Source organism: Crocodylus porosus, unplaced genomic scaffold (genome assembly GCF_001723895.1).
Source record: "Crocodylus porosus isolate Cpor-Errol unplaced genomic scaffold, CroPor_comp1, whole genome shotgun sequence".
Lineage (NCBI taxonomy): Eukaryota > Metazoa > Chordata > Crocodylia > Crocodylidae > Crocodylus > Crocodylus porosus.
The window spans coordinates 70,183,493-70,202,194 of NW_017728943.1; the positions used below are offsets into that span (position 1 = coordinate 70,183,493).

Below are 18,702 nucleotides of genomic sequence, written 5' to 3' on the forward strand. Positions count from 1 at the left end.
CGGGGCGCCTCGCAGCATGGCCTTCACTTTCGCCGCCTTCTGCTACATGCTGTCGCTGGTGCTGTGCGCTGCCCTCATCTTCTTCGCCATCTGGCACGTGAGTATCCCGCGCACCCTGCCCTGCCCCGCAGCCCCTCACACCCGGCACTGGGCGCTGAATGACACCGGGACTTTTGGGTGGGGGGGGGGTCTGCAAAAAAAAAAATAAAAAAATTAACCGATTAATTCCTTAACAAGCGGACCTAAGTGAAGGAGCGATCCGCTCGGAGATTCTCTCCCCCCCCCCAAGTTGTGACTTTCAAATCTTACAGGGGAGCTCTTGTCTCTAATGGGGGGCTCAACCCCCCCAGCTCCCTCTTAATTTGCACCCTGCTTTACATCCCTCTCCCTCCCCGAGCAAGACCCCCCAGCCCTAAACCTCCCTCGTATCTTCCCCTTCCCTGCCCAGCACTTTACACCCCTCTCTCCTCCACCCCAAGCAAGACCGCTCAGCCCCAAAACTCCCTCAGATCTTCCCTCCCAGCGCTTTTGCTCCTTTCTCTCTCCCCCACCAAATCCCTCTGCCCTGGCAGGTCTCCTGAGGGCGAGGCAGCAGAGAACGTAGCTCCAGGGCTACATCCCCCCGTCGCCGTGACTCAAGTCACTATAACAACCCCACGCGGGGAAATGGCAGCGTCTGCGCTGGCCGTGCTGAGCAGCGATTCAAGACGAGGGAGAAAGGCAGTGGGGAACAGCGTGGGGATGCTGTGGTGGGGCGGGGGAGGGGGTGTCTTCTGATCTTCCCTACACTGGCTCAGGACAGCATCAGTTTGCCATCAGACCCTGTGGGGTTGCAGGGGGAGGGAGTGCACGTTTGCTTTTGACGTCAAGAAAGTTTCTGTTCTCCGCTGTATAGGTGCAAGGTGGGGGCTCGTCCAGCCCCCCCGGGCAGTCAGTGTCCCAAAGAGAAGCAGGATGCTTCGGCTGCAGGTGCTCAAGGCTAGCGGGGGGTGGGGACGACAGCGTGGAGCTGAGCTGATCCCTTTGTTCGAGCAGAATTCAAAGTGGAGGGGAGGGAGGCTTCTGAGTGCTTAACAGATTTACTGCTGGAGTGTGGGGTGGTGCACCTTTACCCCTTATTCAAGTATGTACTCAGCTGGAAGGAACAATTCAGGCCAAATGTTATCCATTTATTAAGAAAGCTTTTGCTAAATTGAAGACCCATAGAAATCCATCCCTGTTGCCTTAAATCAGGGGTGCTCAACCTGTAGTCCACGGGTTAAATGCAGCTCGCTGAGCCTTGGAATATGGCTCATGGGGGTCCTGAAGGATTGGGGAAATTTGGTGGTGGGGGAGCAATATTCTGCTACCCCTCTCCACTGCCAAAATCCCAAGCCCTTACATGGAGGGTCAGAACCGGGCCATGACCTTCCCCCTGCATGGCTGCTTTGGGGCCAGATGATGGCTCTTCCTCTCCTGGGGCTGGACCAAGTCCCCTTCCCCCATATAACTGGATTGGGCTGCCCCCTGCTGACTCCATGCAGCTGGATGGGTCTCTGCTGCACTTGTTCTGGAGCTACATTGGGTCTACCAGCAGGATTTAGCTCATGCAGGGACCTGGCACTGACCATCCAGACTGCTGGTCAAAAAGGCTGAGCACCACTGCCTAAAAGTGATGGTAGAAAGAGTCTTGGAAAAAAATTCTTCTGTGAAGTGCTTACAGCCTGAAAACTGGGCCCAATCCTGCCAAGTGCTGAGCACCCTCCAAATCCCACTGACTTGCGAACGCTGATGGGACCAAGCCCCTCTCTGTAGTAGCTCTTTATCATACAAATGGTTGAAAATTTGGAAGTAAATCTAGTTATTTTAATTGTCTGGGATCAGGCAGAGGGGGACAGTAAAAATGCTGAGTGGCAATCTCAATTGTTTCCTTTCTTTTGTTCTAATAATCTGAAGTGTCACTAGTTATATAGATGAGGAATCTTTTGTTTTAAAGTACCCTGTTTTTAAACTGTTGTTGTGCCTTTCAGTTATATTCTACTTACCTTCATTCTCCTGTGATTTCAATTGTATAAGGTATTACTCATTTCCTACCCTAAACCGTGTAGGTTGTTAAGGAGTTACCTTCACAACCTACGCCATGTTCCCATACTAACCTGTGTAGGTTGCTGTAGGTTGTTAAAAAGGGTGGGGTACTTTTCAGAGGTGCGAGAAATTTATCCCTGAGTATAATTTGTAAAGCCATTTAAAGCTGTAAAATGTACTAGAATCCTTTGCACTATACTTTCACTATATAAATAATAACTTCCCTATTAATATAAAAACTACCTTGGCAGGCCCCAGCTAGGATAAATCAGGATACTCTGGAAAAGAAAGGAAGTGCCAGTTACAGTTTATGGAACAGGATCTAGGAACTTGACTGGTTAAAAACAAAGGAGATGTAGGATTTATTGTGAATGAAACATGGGAAGGCTAGAGCTGCTAATTTAGCTCTGTTTAATCATATCAGAACTATGAAGTGAAAAGATTAACTCTTCCATGTAGCAGGAGGATGCTCTGAAATGTAATCATTCCCAGGCAGTGGAGGACAACCTTTTTGGCAGGTATGTCACAAATTGAGCCCTGCTCTCTCCTGGAGTGCCACTTTGATCCCTTTCCCTAGCCTGATCTGCTAGTCTGCTTTTCACTCCCTCCCATCTGCCACTGTGCTCCTGTCCCCTCCCTGGTCACGTATGCCACACAAAAAGACTGTCCATGCGACTTCAGGCAGTTAGAACATTTCCCCTAATACCTGACTCGGGGCCAACTTCCAGCTTCTAAGAGGCTGGGGGCCATATGGCCCTTGAACCATGCTACTGGCCCCTGCGGCATGGTACCTGGGGGCCATATAACCCTCCCCCATTGCTGTACTGCAACCCTCTCATTGCTGCCCCCTGGTGACTCCTCTTTGCATGTGCATATGAGTATCCTGTGTCGCACTGCTGTTTCCTGCACCTCCTTGCTGCACCATGCCCCCCACTGCTGTTCCCTGTCCCTCCCTACTGCACTGCATGCCCCCCCACTGCTGTTCCCACCACCTGCCACTGTATCATACTATCACCTACTGTACCATGTGCCTCAGTGTCCCATGCTGCCCAGGTGACCCCCTCTGCACAGCACACCCTGCTCCAACCCGCATCCCTTCACTGCACCACATGCCCTCTGCTGCTCCTTCCCTCCACTGCATCATACTCTAAGATGCCCCGCCTCACTTTTACCTCACTGGCCATGCACTCACCCACTGCACCACATCATTCAGATGTCTCCTGTTGCAGGGGCAGGACAGGGAAGTGGAGAGAAGGGGAGCCTGAACATCTCAGCTGCTGCTGCAGTCAGAGCAATGGGGGAACAGTGACTGTGTGGGAGCTCAGGGACCGCAATATTACCCCTGGTGGGAGTTGTACAGCCTTGATCTAACTTAAATTTCCTTTGCTCTGATTTAAGCTAATTACTTCACTCCTCTAAGTAGACATGGGGCATGGCATGAAAACATCTGGACATTCTTGTGAGTGCTGTGGTGGGCAGTCGTGTGAGCACCCTGTGATATAACTATGCTTGCAGTGAATAGTTGTGGATCATTATCCTTGGTATAACAACTTACAGCATATAATAAAACTTATTATGCCTCACCTCAGTCTACTCTTTACTAAAGTTACCATCTCTCTTAAGAGACATAGGACCTGCTATAACCTGGCCAAATTATTCTGTAAACCAGTGAAATTACTCCAATTAGTGTAAAACGGTAGAAGTTAGCCTGTTTTTAAAAATGAAAATAATAATAAATAATACTATTTATTATTGACAAATGCTTGTGTAAAATAGTTTAGTTAGGGATGATCCTGCCTTGAGCAGGGGCTTGTATCAGATGACCTCCTGAGGATCCTTCCAGTCCCTACTATTCTATGACTCTATCTGTAATACCAAAATTCTTACAAGATTTCAGGTTATGTGATAAAACATCATTAATTTATTTTTTTTTAAAAATAAAAAAAATTTCAAAATAGGAATGTCTCTTTTCCATGACCTAACTTTGGTTCTCATATATTTCTAAATGACAGCTGGTATTTTCCAAATGGACTCACAAGTTGACATTGGAAGGTGTTTTAGTAACTGAATTTCTCTATAAAAGTGCCTTAATTTTAAGGCTCTTCACATGGTTTGGCAATGAATAACATAAAAATTGACCTGAATTCCCATAACTTTTGAAAGGTTATTGGGAATTTCAAAAGCTGAACCTGAATGAAAATTATTTTAAATGGTCAGAACAAAATTTCTTTAAAACATGTGAAATTCAGATGTAGATTTGACTTCTGGATCTTGGGTCTTTGGATCAAATTAATAATAGTTTAAAATAAAATGAAAGTTCCCATTTTCAGTCAAAACTGTGCTAAAACTCTGATTGTATCATTATTACTGTTGTTGTCATCACCATCTTCATCACTATAACATCTAAGAATTGTGAAAGAAAGACTAAAAAATAAAGAACAAAAACAAAGATTGAAAAAGTGCATTGTTTAAAGATTTTTTCTTTAGTGCTTTTCATCAGAGAAGCTAAACGTTCTTTGCAACTTATTACTTGCTACTTCATAATGAGATAGAAATTTTAAAATTGTATTGTATGTGAGATAAATAATTTAAAGTGCATGTAAATCAAAATTGAAATGAACATAGAATGCAGAAACTTCCAACTGCGTGGAAAAGTCTGTATAGTTTGTCTTACCTAAATTCTGAGAACATTGTCTCCATAGCAATATCAATGTCTGCTGGCTTTTGAAGGATCTGTAAAAAATAGATAATATATTGATTTAAAATAATTCTGTTCACAATTTACACTATAGCCACAAGTAGTCTCACTGTTGGCATTTCGTTGATAGAGGATCAGGGATGGAAGAGTACTAAAAATGCTCAGTATTTATGCAGCTCATGATTCCAAGTCTCAAATCCAGATCTTCATGTCATGGAACAGGGTGAAGCATGAGTTTATCAAACATGTCAGAATTAGTTTTATTAGAAACAGCATAAATAATATTAACACTGTTTAGTAATTTGGACATTCTCTATTTTTTTTGTAGAAAAGTATTAGAGAATTTGATCAAGAGTGCTGACTTTTCTATAGTTTTTTTTTAAATATCCCCTAAAATTTGATATACAATCATATTCCTGCTATAGAATTTTATAGGCTGCTTCAAAAATTTATAGAAAGGCTAACATTTTCTGTCAAATTCTTATGGTGTTTAGAGAACATTTCACACAACATCATTAAATGTAATCCTTTTAAAGTCTGATGTTTCTCTAGAGTGTTGACCCACTTGGTTCATTTAAGACTCAGAGAGATTTTTGCTATACTTGCTTACTTTCGAAGTCATATCTCTTGTAGACCAGTAGGATCCTCAGATATTCTTGTACATAGGTATTTCCCCAGGTTCTCCCCTCAGTAGTGAGGTAGTACAACTCAGCTGATTGTACTAGGATTGTTGTAGGCTTCAGCCTTGAACCTGGGGTCATTCTGGCCTACCACCTTACAGCTGATTATTTAGACTAGTTAAGGCTGCACTAAAGCCTCCATAAGGACCTAGCCCTCCAGACACTCACTGGCATTAGAGTGGCTGGTTGGAGTCAGCTGACCCTCCACTTCCCTCATTTAAACTTCTGAATTAAAATGGGAAGCACCTGGACAACAGACTTAAACCTCGTTCTATGCCGGGGGGGAAATTATTTTGGATGGGGGGCAGCTTAATGAGTTTTGGCCAGCTGTTGATGGCCACAAGGGTAACTCCGCACCTTGACAGGTGTTCTGCCCCCTGGTTGCCATCTTGGGACTGGACGCCCTGCCCCCTAATCCCTGACCTTTGCACCTGGAAACCGCTCACCTTGCCCCCAGAAGTACTCCTTTTGGGAAGGGGGTTTAACAAATTATATACTAAAAATCAAACATTGACAATAGCACAATTTTATTTAATTTTATTTAAAAAATACTTTGTCTTGATTTGTGTGTGTTTGTGTGGAGTATATAGAGGTGATTACATAATAGCTCAAAATTAAGTCTTACTCTTGTACATTGTAAGGGACTGTGGAGGGGTAGAAGGTATGGAGGGGTGGGTATGTGGTTTGTGAGGGATGTGTGTGTATGTAGGCTGTGGGGGTATGTGTGGATGTGGGGGGGTTTGTGAGGAGGTGTTTGTGGGGATGTGTGGATGGGTATGGGGCTTGCAGGATGTATGGAGGGGGAGGGTGGCTGAGGGAGTGTGTAGGGTAGGTGGGTATGGGTTATGGGTGCATGTGTGGTGGGGTGTGTGCACATAGCAGTGAGCGGGGCTCCCCCCAGAGGCACATGGGTGTGTGTGTAGGGGGGGTGTGGAGCGAGGGTGTGGGGTTTGTGGGTTGTGTGATGGTATATGTGGGGGAGGGTGTGGTTGTGGGGTCTTCAGGGCAGGGTTTGTGGGTATGGTGGTTTGTGCATGCAACCCCCTGAGCTGGTCAGCACTTGCTCTCACCCTGCAACAGGTCAGAGCCTGCATGCCCTGCAGTGCCTTTCTGCCACTGCCAGCAGCATGCAGCCTTTGCCCCACCCTGCTCTAGACTCACCCCCACCAGAGCGGATCAGCTGGGAACCATGCATAGCTCTGCCCTGCACCTACTCCATGCCTGCTCCACACCGCCTGCCTGTGGCATGTTCTGCTGCCCCCTGGGCATGCAGCGGGGCTGGAGCGGCTCCATGGCAGGTCTGCCTTTCTAGACAGTCCAGGTGGTGGCGGTTCCTTCTGGCTGCCACTGCTGCCAGCCCCAGCCCTGTAGTACCAGTAGGGATCTGTGCTGCATAGCTCCAACCCTGTGCACCCCATGCCTTGGCGGCATGGGGCAAAAGCTATTGCTCAGTGTGGAGGGAAGCGGCCCCACCTCCTCCCCCTCCAGGCTGGACTGTGCCTGGGCCAGGGGGCTGAGGGACCCACTGCGGGCTGGACGAAGACCCAGACCATATTTTGCACAACCCTGTTCTAGGCTGCTTTGCTGATTTTTCTGGCTTGTGTTCTTTCTGGCTCTGCTCTCTGCTTGATTTTCTGGCTTGCTCTCTGATTCCACTTTGCCTGGTTTCCTGGCTTTCTGACTCTGCTTGTTCCTAAACCCCAAGTGATCCCAGACCTACCTGCCCATGACTTGGTGAGACAGGTTGCTTTATGGAAATAGGAGCAGAATTTGGTCCATTAAGAAAGTTCTGTAAAATTAACTGATTATGCTGTTAACTCAGGAACCAAATATGATTGTATTCTTCATGAAAGACCAAAGCAGACTTTCTGATCTTAGTTCTCACCACAAGGCCTTTAAAGCAACTTTCAAATGACTCATAGCAGGTTTACTTTTTGTCTCTGCTCCTACTCTGAACTACAGTTCCATTTCTTAGTTAACATTTAACTGACCTATATCAGATCTTTTTGAGTTCCCAACAAGACCTGAGGTACCCTGTTATCCCTGTTATAACTATTGAGTTTAGATGGAAGGCAGAGTAGAGATGCATCGTACAGACTAACTGAATCAGAGATGCATACTTTTTGCAAGCCAGAGTTCACTTCATTAGAAGCTATAAAATTACATGCACAAAACAGGTTATCAAATAGAATTTAGTTAGGTTATATCTGGGTTGAATATGTCCCAAGACATTTAAATTATTGCTTATTTCTCATCACTTGAAAAATTTAGTCAACTTGCATTTCTAAAATGCTTTGAGATTTTCCAGTGGGGCAGTAGATGTATTAAGTGCTGTTGTAGTTACACTGTGTTTCTTCTGTTGTTGTTATGGATTTTAATTTATTATTATTATTTTGTGAAGTTTTATTTAACTTTAGTAGTTCAGGGCAGGACTTTTGAAGGCAAGAGGCTGTGGACACATGTTCACATAATCTGGGAGGATTTTACTAGGTTTGTTCTTTTGGCAGAAAAAAAATCACTTGGAGACTCCTGAACAGATATTTGAATGCCAAGCCCTTGAAGAACAAAGAGTTTGCAGTGTTGAGGCTGTGCAGCCAGTGGGTCCTCGTGCACCATGTCAGGGTGCTGAACAGACTCTCAAGTCTACGTGGCAACAGATGCCAGCAGTGCAGAAGTCAGCTCTGACCCAGCCTGATCAATCAGCCTTTGTCTCCCTGCAGCACAATGTGGGATTGTGAAGGAGGTGTTCTGCTTCTGAACAGCAGAGTCCAGCACATGACACACTATCTCAAGGGCAGGAGAAAAGCAGTAGGGGATGCCAGAGGACTGTGCTGTGGCCTCTCTCAGAAGAGAGTATCTATGCACATTTCCTCTCCCAGGAGAAACTGCTCTAGGAGTGACTTAACGCTGGTGGTTTCTAATCTATTTTTCTCCTGGAGCAGTCATTTTTACCTTGGGAGAAAAATCTAGAACATTTGTATGCTCATAGTTTCTCCTGGGAGAGCAGGGACTCTCTCAGGAGAAACTGAATGTCTGTACATGGCCAGAATTAGATGAAAGAATTAGATGCCCAACTCTCATTGAATTCAATGGCTATTGGGCATCTAACTTGCTTAGGTTCCCTTAAAAATCAGCTTTTAATTTTTATTAAGTTGCATACATTTAATTTTAGAGACAGATGAAGAAAACAAGAAGAGATATTTTAAGTTTGCATCAACAGCAAATTCAGTAATTCACTGCAGGTGAGCAAAGCACTCTGGTCTGTACGTGCCTGTAACTAATCAGTGGTTTGTTTGACGTTTATGCCTCACTTGTGTCCTTTGTCTTCGACTCTTGGACTGGAGGGCTAGCGTTTTGTGTGGAGATAGGTAAAGAAAGAGGTTTGTGAGCGAGCTCTAGGTCTATATCACTCCTGCCAAAAGGCTGGCAATCATCTTGTTTTAAGTTATTTGCAAAGTGTTAAAACTTGTATTGAAATGAAAGTATTTTACTTAAGGGCTTGCAATTAGCCTTGAATTTACCTCTACTTACAGCAGCTTCCACTTTTCTGCTTCAATAATTAATTAACCAGGTTTTCTCACAATACTTTATGAATATATTGAGTAAAGATAAGGGCAAGTTAAAGTTGGCAAGTTAGAGATAAGGGCAAGTCAAACCTGATTGGGAATGTTACACTGCTACTGCCTGTGTCATATCCATTTATGAATGATCTTTTTTCCCTTCTCTGTCAACAGTTTAAGTTAGAATCTGATTCCCATCTGCCTTACGTGACTGCATAATGGTAGTCCAGGGTGGTCTGACTGCTGTGTATTTTCACAATTGTCTCATAACTACCTTTGCAAAAATATGTCATATTCATGCTAACTGGCAACTAATGATAGCAAGCCAGGTAGCATCAATGTAATAGACACATGGATTTTGTCTACTGGAAAAAATAACACATTTCAATTTGTTTACCCGTTCCCGTTTAACTAAATAATCTGAACATAGAAACCTTTGGACTTCACTAAATTAAAAAAAGGAAAATGATTTAGTTGGTCCAGAAAACAAACAAATATGTATGTTTGAACTCTGCTGCACTGAGGTTACTCTAGGAAAGGATTCTAAACTGTCTGAGTGGGTTACCATCTTCAGCTCACAAGTAGCTCCAGATGCTTCTGAAGTCACAGGCACTCCATTATCTATGGGCCGTGAATTATCCTGTGGAGTTTCATGTACATCTTTTTATTGGAAAAGCACAGAGAACTGTTATAATGTAATCTGAACACTGACCAACTCTGTATCTGAGCTTAAATTGGTGTTCACAGGAAAATCTGTTTATTGCTGGAATTTTGCCCCCCAGTTGGTTAATTAAAAAAGCATTAGAAATATACCCTTATTACAGTGATTCTATTGCAGGGCAATGCAACAGTTATGTTTTTGAGGCCTTAGTGCATTTATTGAGCGCTTGAGTGAGGTTGTAGGCTCTTGTTTAAATTTGTCTCTTCATTATCCAAGGTATATATTAATCTATCCCTATGTATTTTAATTCAGTTCTAAAAGTAACCTCTCATTTTACAATTGAGTTTTCTCTACATATAAAAGACATTTTTAACAAATGTCCTTCCTGTAAAAGAAGAAACGTATGTTTTTGTTGCTGTAGTTGTTAAATGGGTAAACATCACTTCTCTTAAAACAAGCCTGAAGACCAGTGGAAAATCCCAATCCTAGCTGTGGAGATAGGTAGCCTCATGATTTCCAGCTTCTTGATCTTTCTTTTTCCCCCAGTTTCCTTGACAGCATCACTCACTTATGAGTGATCTTGCAGCTGATAACCAGAATTGTCTCTGTCTCTTCCATACCAGCCTTCAGCTACGTTGTTTTCACCTAGAACTCTCTCTTGGCCAGATGCTACGAAAGCAAGGAAGATCCGCTGTCCATGTTTGTGGAGAAGGGGATATAAATTTGATTGTCATCAGGACAATGACAGCTCCATATATTTTAAATTCTTTTTTTGTTGACCAGTGTATTGCACAGAAAAAGTGACAGAATCAAAACTTAGGGACTCTGCAGAGGTGAGAGTACAAGGGCCATGGTTCACAAGCTGTCCTCGTTGTCCTTTGGAGTAGTTTAGGAACTGTTAGGAAGACCCACCAAACAGTCACTGTCTCCAATGCTGATATTTCGACAAGTATGTCACACAGTTTTAGGGATACAAAAAGCTATAAGCAATTTCTTTTCTGTCACATGTATTTACATTATCACAAAGGTGGTGGCAGGTTCAACACTTCTGCAATATGTTACTGAGACATTTCTGACTCCATTCTAATACTTTTGTGATTGACTGTATCCTTGAATAGAATTTAGAGCAATTATACTCTTAAAATACCTTCCTGCTTTCTGATACAGTTAAACTAAGTTTATTGTCTTTGCGTGAACAAGCACAAGCCTCTGTCTAACCTGGGTTTTGGTCTTCCACACTGATTTTGTGCACAATGAGTAAGAAGGAAGCTGCTTCCTTCAAGTAGAGCAACACAAAGCCTAACAAAGCAGCATCTCCTTCCATTGCATTTAATCTCGTTATTTTTATTAGCTTCTTTTTGAGCTCAGATTGGGCGTTCCTTAAGGACTAACTACTATTGGTGGCACATGCAGAACACAATTTCACAGCACCATTGTTGTGAGCTTAATGGTGGTAGAATAGGAGGCAGTGTTGTCTGCCTCCTATTGGTGCTTAGATTGGTAGTCAGAATTGTTGCATTCTGTTTCCAATTCTTCAGTGGAGCATGTTGTGTGACCTTGAATCATCCAGTTAATCTCTCTGCATTGTGTTTTTTTCCCTTTTATAAAGTGGGATAATAACATTAACCTACTTTCTAAGGAAAGTAATGCTCTATGTACTATAGTGTAGTTGAAGTACTGACTTGTCAGGCCCTGAAATAGGTCAGGCCCTCAAAATTGTGAATGAAAAATAATAGGTTTCAGGTTATTTTTTTGTTTGTCACCTTTGTCTCCTTTTTGAGCTTTTAGATACACTTAAATCATATTCCAAGCACTCTTCTGAAACAATGGGGCCTAGAAATTTATTGATTTTTAAAAAGTATATGACAATTGAGATTTTCACCTAGTCAGTTGCTTCCAGCAGCTGGAGCTTTAGGAAAAAATAGCAGATATTATGAAATCTGAAATAACATGTTGAGATGTCAACGTAGAGTTTTAAAGTTCTTGATTCTTCAATGTCATATGATATCTAAGTGCCAACTGTTCTTGTATGGGCCAGGTTTCCCCCCCTACCCATGCAGGTGTTTGATTTTCAACACATTTAAAAGCCAACTGTCTTTGTGTTATGAATCACATACAAGTTTTTAATAATTTTAAAATCAGTGTTCTACTCCATATTGTCAAGTTAATTGTGCTGTCTAAGTCAGGAGTGGCTCCGTGCAGCATGCCACAAGTAGTACAAGTAGCTGCTTTGGGACATAGCATATCCAGCAGGAGAACAGAGCAGTGGATTGGCCAGGAAAAAGAGACCAGAGCAATAGGGCTGTGTGAGGCTTCGGATCCAGATCCGGAGAAGCTTCGGACGAGTCAGTGTCCAAAGCAGCATGTCTGGATCGAAGCACTGGCTTCGTTAGGCTTTCTGAAGTGGTTTGGAAAAGCTTTGGAGCCTCCTCAGAGATCCGGCCATAGGGTATAATGGGGAATCAATGAAGTACCAGTAACTCTGTTGTTTTTGTTTGAGTTGGATGACATTTGCAGGTATGATAGCCTCTGCTGAGTGCATGAAGCCTGCCAAGTTTCAAGAGGATCAGTGGAGGGGTTCAGGGGGAACTGCATCCCAAATTCTTGAAAGCAAAACTTGTGTCACGTCTATGTGTTACACCACAAGGGGGTGAAAACTGTAGCAGGGGTAGCCCCCGGTGAGGCCACAAAACCTGCCAAGTTTCAAGGTGATAGGTGCAGGGCTTTGGGGGAAACCACCCCACATTCTTGAAAGCAAAACTCATGTCACGTCTATGTGTTACACCACAGTGGGATGAAAACTGCAGGTGTGGTAGCCCCTGGTGAGGCCACAAAGCCTGCCAAGTTTCAAGAAGATCGGTGCAGGGGTTTGGGGGGAACTGCACCTCAAGCTGCTGGCAGGCAAAACTCGTGACACAGATGACCCTGTGTGTGTTAAGGCGCAGTGGGTTAAAAACTGCAGGAGTAGTAGTCCCTGCTCAGGCCACAAAGCCTGTCAAGTTTCAAGGAGATAAGTGCAGAGGCTTGGGGGGAACTGCACCTCAAGCTGTGGACACGCAAAACTCGTGCCATGGGTGACACACTGTGTGCATTAAGGCGCAGCAGGGTGAAAGCTGCAGGGATGGTGGCCCCTGCTGCGGCCACGAAGCCGCCAGCTGTTGAGGAGCTAGGTACAGGGGTTCTGGGTTTTGGGGCCCTTTACCTCTAGCTGCTGACAGGCAAAATTCATGACATGGGTGCTTGTGCAACTCTGTCTTGGGTGGGTGGGGGTGGGGAACTACTGCAGGCCTGGCTGCTAAGCTAATGTGTTACCAGTTACCAATCAATCATGATTCACTCAGGGACCAGCTCAATATGCAGCTGCTAGCTAATGTAACCAGTTAAGTAGCAACAATTACCACCTACAAAATGACAGATTAAGTAAAGGAAAGGATCAATACAGACAAACAACTGCCCCAGGATGGAGATAGTCAGTTGCACAAGCACCCATGTCATGAGTTTTGCCTGTCAGCAGCTAGAGGTGCAGGGTCCCAGAACCCAGAAGCCCTGCACTGATCTCCTTGACAGCTGGTATGCTTCGTGGCCACAGCAGGGGCTACCATCCCTGCAGCTTTCATTCTGCTGCGCCTTAACACACACAGTGTCACCCATGTCACAAGTTTTGCGTCTGCAGCTTGAGGTGCAGTTTCCCCCCAAACCCCCACACTTATCTCCTTGAAACTTGGCAGGCTTCGTGGCCTGAGCAGGGACCACCACCCCTGCAGTTTTCAGCCCACTGTGCCTTAACACACACAGGGTCATCTATGTCATGAGTTTTGCCTGTCAGCATCTTGAGGTGCAGGTGAGGGGCCATCCCCCTGTCTTTTTCACCCCACTGTGGTGTAACACATAGATGTGACAGGTTTTGCTTTCAAGAATTTGGGGTGATTTCCCCTGAACCCCTGCACTGATCTTGTTGAAACTTGATAGGCTTTATGCTTTCAGCAGAGGCTACCACCCCTGCAAGTTTCATCTGAATTAGACAAAAAACAGGAAAGTTATAGATATTTCATTGATTCCCCATTATACCCTATGGCCGGATCTCTGAGGCGACTCTGAAGCTTCAGATCCGCTTCAGCTGGATCGAAGTGGAAACCCAGCAGGAGCACCGGATTGGATCCCTGGCATCCGAAGCGGCCAGATCCGAAGCCAGATCAAATAGTTACCTATTTGCACAGGCCTACAGAGGAATAGTTCAGGAAGAGGGGAGAAACGAGAGTAAGGGATCAGACCAGGGCAAGGGGGTTGGGGTGGCATTTAGGGAGGGGTTGCAGCTTAGTCTGTGGCATCCTGGCCAAAAAGTTTGGTTCTCCCTGGTCTAAGTAGTGTAGGTTTATATCAAATTTCACCATACATCTATTTTTATTTTATTGTTGCTATATGTAATAGTTTCCTTCAAATGTATTGCTCATAAATTAACACTGCTTAAGCCTAAACTGCTTTTTAGTCTACAGGATGGGTACAGATAAGCAGCAATAGTAAAAACTGCACCAAGAGCACTTGGCCAGATGTGACTCAGGCTTGACCTGCTCTTAACATTTCTTACATTTTAAACACATATCAGAGAATTGAGTTTTATATTCATTACATTCCATTAACTTTGGAGATATTTTCAAGGTTCCCTTTATTCTTTAACCTTCACTATGTCTCTTTAATTACAGTAATGCATATCATGAAAACATATGTGGCTAAAGGTATAGAACAGGGTGATACATTTTGGACCAGCATACCTGCCACTTCCATGCCTATGCTAACCTCACTCTCCTGCTTTTCCAGATGGCTTTTCTATGCCTTTTTATACTTTCCTTGACAAAAAGAACATGACCCTTCTAGTTTTTCCCTCCCAGTGATGTTTCCTCCCAACTGTGCTTGCCCTGTGGATAGGAGGGAGGAGATAGAAAGATCTTGGATCCTTCCCTGGAAACACAGCTCTTAGCTATCATGCTTCTCTACTCAATGCCATGGTTTACTATTAAACCATTCTCTGTCTCTCTAAGCCCAGTTCCACCAGGTTTCCCTTGGCTCCTATGGTGCTGCAGCTGTAGAACCTGCAGGAGAGATGGAGGAGAAAGAAGCACATATGCTACAGCACTTCTTCCTGCTGTCCCATGATAGACTCTCTTCTGTCTCTCTAAGACAGCACTGGAAGGACTAAAAAGCACCAGGAGGCAGAGACAGTGGTAGAACAAAGAGTCTGGCCCAAAGGGAATGTGGGGATCAAGGCTGAACAGAAGGAACAGTAAGGATAATAAGAGGGTGTGAGTGAATGTGTCCATGTATTTGAGTAGTTGAGACTGAAAGAAGGGGGGAACTGGAGAGCAAAAGATGCTAGTTTTGGGAGCCATAGTGGAAGCAGAGTAGCATGGAATAGAGAAGACAAAGTGGATCTAGATGGTGAGGTTGAATATGCATTCATATAGTTTCTCTTGGGTAAGTCTCTGCAATAAGTCCTCTCTTTGTACTGAGGTGAGGAAGCTTCCATGGGTTTGATTTTGGAGGAGGGTAGTACTGCCAGTCTGAGAGTGGGAATGGGGCACACAAAGTAGAGGAAAAGGGACAGAGCAGGAGTGGGGAGAGAGGTAGAACTCTTTGAGGGAAGGATGGAGAGAACAGCATAGGAAAAGGAGAGGAAGGGGATCTGTGGAGGAGGACAGCTTTTGCAAAATGTAAAGATACTATTGAGGGGATAATAGACAGGGAAGACAGGCGAAGATAATTAGATAGCAAAGGAAATAATGGAGGAGAAGGGAGAAGATGAATGCAAGGGAGACAAAATCAGTTTTAAAAAGTTAATCAAATAATATACATGTCAGGATGATACAGTCAATAAGAACACGTAGGGAGCTTTCAAAAAAATGGAATGGGAAACAATGTGCTATGAAGATAGGATTGAGGTGTGATTAGAGTCAGCACTGGCTGGCTGCCCTGGCACTCTCCCATGACATGTCTTTCTTTTATTAAACAAATTTTCTTCCCTTGCTCTCCCTGCTATCTTCCCCTCCCTCCCTGCAAATATTTTATCTGGTTGCACATATGCCTATAACTTTTTCCATCTGTTTATTACCCTTTGAAGTTACATTGCAGGAACATCTCTTTCACTTTTGGCATTGGGATTATTATCTCTTAGCTTTGAACCTTTAACTGGTATAGAAAATGCTAACTTGCCTTCTGAGAAAGTAATTCAGAAAGAAAAAAAAACAATTAGACTTTATACCTTGTTTTTCCTCCTCCCACATCTTCCCTGAGGAGTAACTGGCATATAGTACTGTGTAAGTGATAGAAAAAAAAAAGAAAGTGGAGACATTATATGGGAGCACGTTGCATGGAGGTGTAGGGTTAAGGTGTAAATTATCTTGAATGTCAAACAGGCAGAGGAAGCTGCTTCCTATACTTACCACTGCCACCAGTTTAGTAGGGAATTACATGCTTTCTTGCTTAGGTAGAGGAAGACTGAGTTATAAACTCAGCTAGGTCTCTCATACCCATGATAGCAAGCCATCCACTCTCTTGCAGTCAGCCTTCTCCCCCAGTCAGACCACCTTTCCTGCCCGAGCCCCTCCCAACCCAAGCCTGGACTCCTTTTGCATGTAAGAAGTTGGATAACATACCACTCAGCCTACATGAGCAATAAAGTGTGTCATCCTCTCAAATCTGTGACACAAAGACATGCAGGTGATAAATCTCAGTTATTTGTGGTTGCAGTCTCCTGATCTAGGTCTGGGTTTTAAAATAAAGGGAGCACAGGGTAGTGTACATCCCCCTCTTATGCAGAAGCAGTGGAGAGCCCTCCCTCTCTTAGCTTGACTAAACAGCTATTCCCCTCAACAATGTGGCTGTGGTGAAAACTTCCTCCCTGGGGGAGTCTCATCAATGGTGAAGTCCCTTCCATGTAATGGATCTCAATGTCCATTTGGATCAACTGTCTGTTAGATGCCTGAGCAATGAAATTCAAATCCAAACTTTCCCGTGGTATGGGGTTGTTGGAAGGTGAATTTCTAATTTGGTCTTTTATGAAGACCAGAACCAACTTCAAAGTTTGGATCTGCATTTGAAACTTCTTCTCATTCAAGAGGTTTGGGGATATGGTTCAGGTTCAGCGTTAGTTCTGGTCTTGTCAGGCCAGGAGTGAAGCAAACTTGGGTGAAGGACTTTGTTTGTGGTGAATAAGATGAGATACTCTTTGCTAGTTCACTGATCATAAAGCTGTCACCGGGAATCCATCCTGTGATGGATTTATTTGGAAGACAACCCTGGTGTCATTTGTGGTATTCAAATGTCAGATTAAATCAGTATAAGTAACAAGTCATGGCTTTTCCAGCTTGGGATAGTAATGTGGTGTCACTAGTGTTGTGTGAATAATTCAGCTGCCAAACCAAAAAATTGAGCAAAAAATTGGTTCTGATAAAACTCATTCATTTTTTTTAATCTTGCCAAATACTTTAGTTAAGTAAGAATGCTTTCCCCACCTATAATAGCCTATAGGCAAATGGTTTGGGTAGTTGGAGATATGGGCTTCAGATCCTTTCAGGTAGAGGACAAAACTGAACCTTGGTGTCTGACATCCTGGGTGAATGCTTCCATCACTGAACTATTGGACAAAAACCCCTTACACTCACCCCCAGAAATGTTATCCCCATCTGAAACTAACAGGTGAATTCACTCATCTTGGGTTGTCACTTGACCAGCTAATAATATATTGCATTGGCTTTTCTGTGTGTAGTTAGTAACTTGCCTGTGATCCATTAAGAAGAGTTGATACTCCAGGGATATGTTTGATTCATTGTGTAACGGCATTTTCTATAAGAAAATGTTGACTTCTCTGTGTAGTATGCAGAAATAGGAAGTTTCTAAAAATAGAATAAAAAAGAAAGAAAGACTTTTATGAAGGTTTATTAAGGGGAAAAGGGGGTAACAACCCAACAAAGTAATAAAATACTGCCCACGCACGGGCCCAGGTACAACATACAGAGCCTAGGGCTTTGGCCTGCAAGCCCTGCCCTCAGTCTAAAAAGAAAGAAAGAAAGAACTGTGACAACAAAATGATACAACACTTCCAATGAAAAAATAAAAACATAAAAATAAAAAAAATAACCCTGAAAGTCTGGTATGACTTCAGAAATGTATCTTCCACCTGAAATATATTTTGCAAAATGGTTTGGTTGCAGCTACAGTAATTAAAACTATTTAGGGACAGGCTCCATGTAGATACCTTTGCAGCAACTGTTCTGCATCATTTGTTTGTTTTCATTTCTATCATTAACAGCAGTTTATTTGTGCACAATTGATTTTCCCAGCTGAATATCATGTAGTGCTGTCTGAAAATCCACAAGTGGTTTTAAAGCTGTGGTACAGGAATAGAAAATTTCTGAATCTTGCCTTATGGATTTGTTGTCTAGAGGCATCTTCTTTGTCCTGCTCTGTAAGAGAAGATTGCAGTGCACCAGTTTTGATGGCTGTCTGGATAACCAAAGTATCCATGGCTGAGAAGGTGGAATGTCTTCATGTCCTGTATCAGCCAGTGAAACCTCTTCTTATTGCCATTGGGTGAGATGGTTTTAAAAAGGTCTTTTCACAGCAGTTGCAAAAATCTGTCAATTGATGCTTGTCAACTAAGCCGTCTGGGAACATCATGTTCTCAACAGAACATTACAATGCTGGAAAGCTCTCAGTGGCTTTGTCACAACCAATAACAACAAGTGAATGCAGAATCCTTTAACTGCAGAAATCTGGTTGCTTTTTTAAGGCATTGCCTATAATGTAATTAAAGATAATAAAAAAAATAACAAAATTGAGATAGTAAGTTTAACCTCAAAGTACTTAGAATAATAGGGTGCCTGTACTCATGCAGAGACACTGCTCTGATGTACTGTAATTACAGTGTGTCACGTAAGTGCCCCTTGACTGTGAGTGGGATTGGCAGAGCTGCCAATCACCCAGGCAGCTCAGGTGCCGGTTACCAGGGCGACCAGGCGGGTCACATGGCCAGAAGGGGGCAGGGCC

The 18,702-nt window shown here is 43.6% G+C and overlaps 1 protein-coding gene across 2 annotated transcripts in view; it reads left to right on the forward strand.

Moving 5' to 3' along the window:
- Nucleotides 1-6: 6 nt before the first annotated feature.
- CNIH3 (cornichon family AMPA receptor auxiliary protein 3) overlaps nt 7-18,702 on the forward strand; it is a 128,922-nt gene continuing 110,226 nt past the window's right edge. Inside the window, exons 1-2 of one of the 2 annotated variants that reach the window (XM_019549542.1) lie at nt 32-97; nt 18,099-18,246. In XM_019549542.1, coding sequence (XP_019405087.1) covers nt 18,196-18,246 — 51 coding nt within the window. In that variant the 5' untranslated portion in view covers nt 32-97; nt 18,099-18,195. Of the gene's footprint in view, nt 98-18,098; nt 18,247-18,702 lie in introns of both variants that reach the window. The other variant, XM_019549541.1, reaches the window with a different exon arrangement.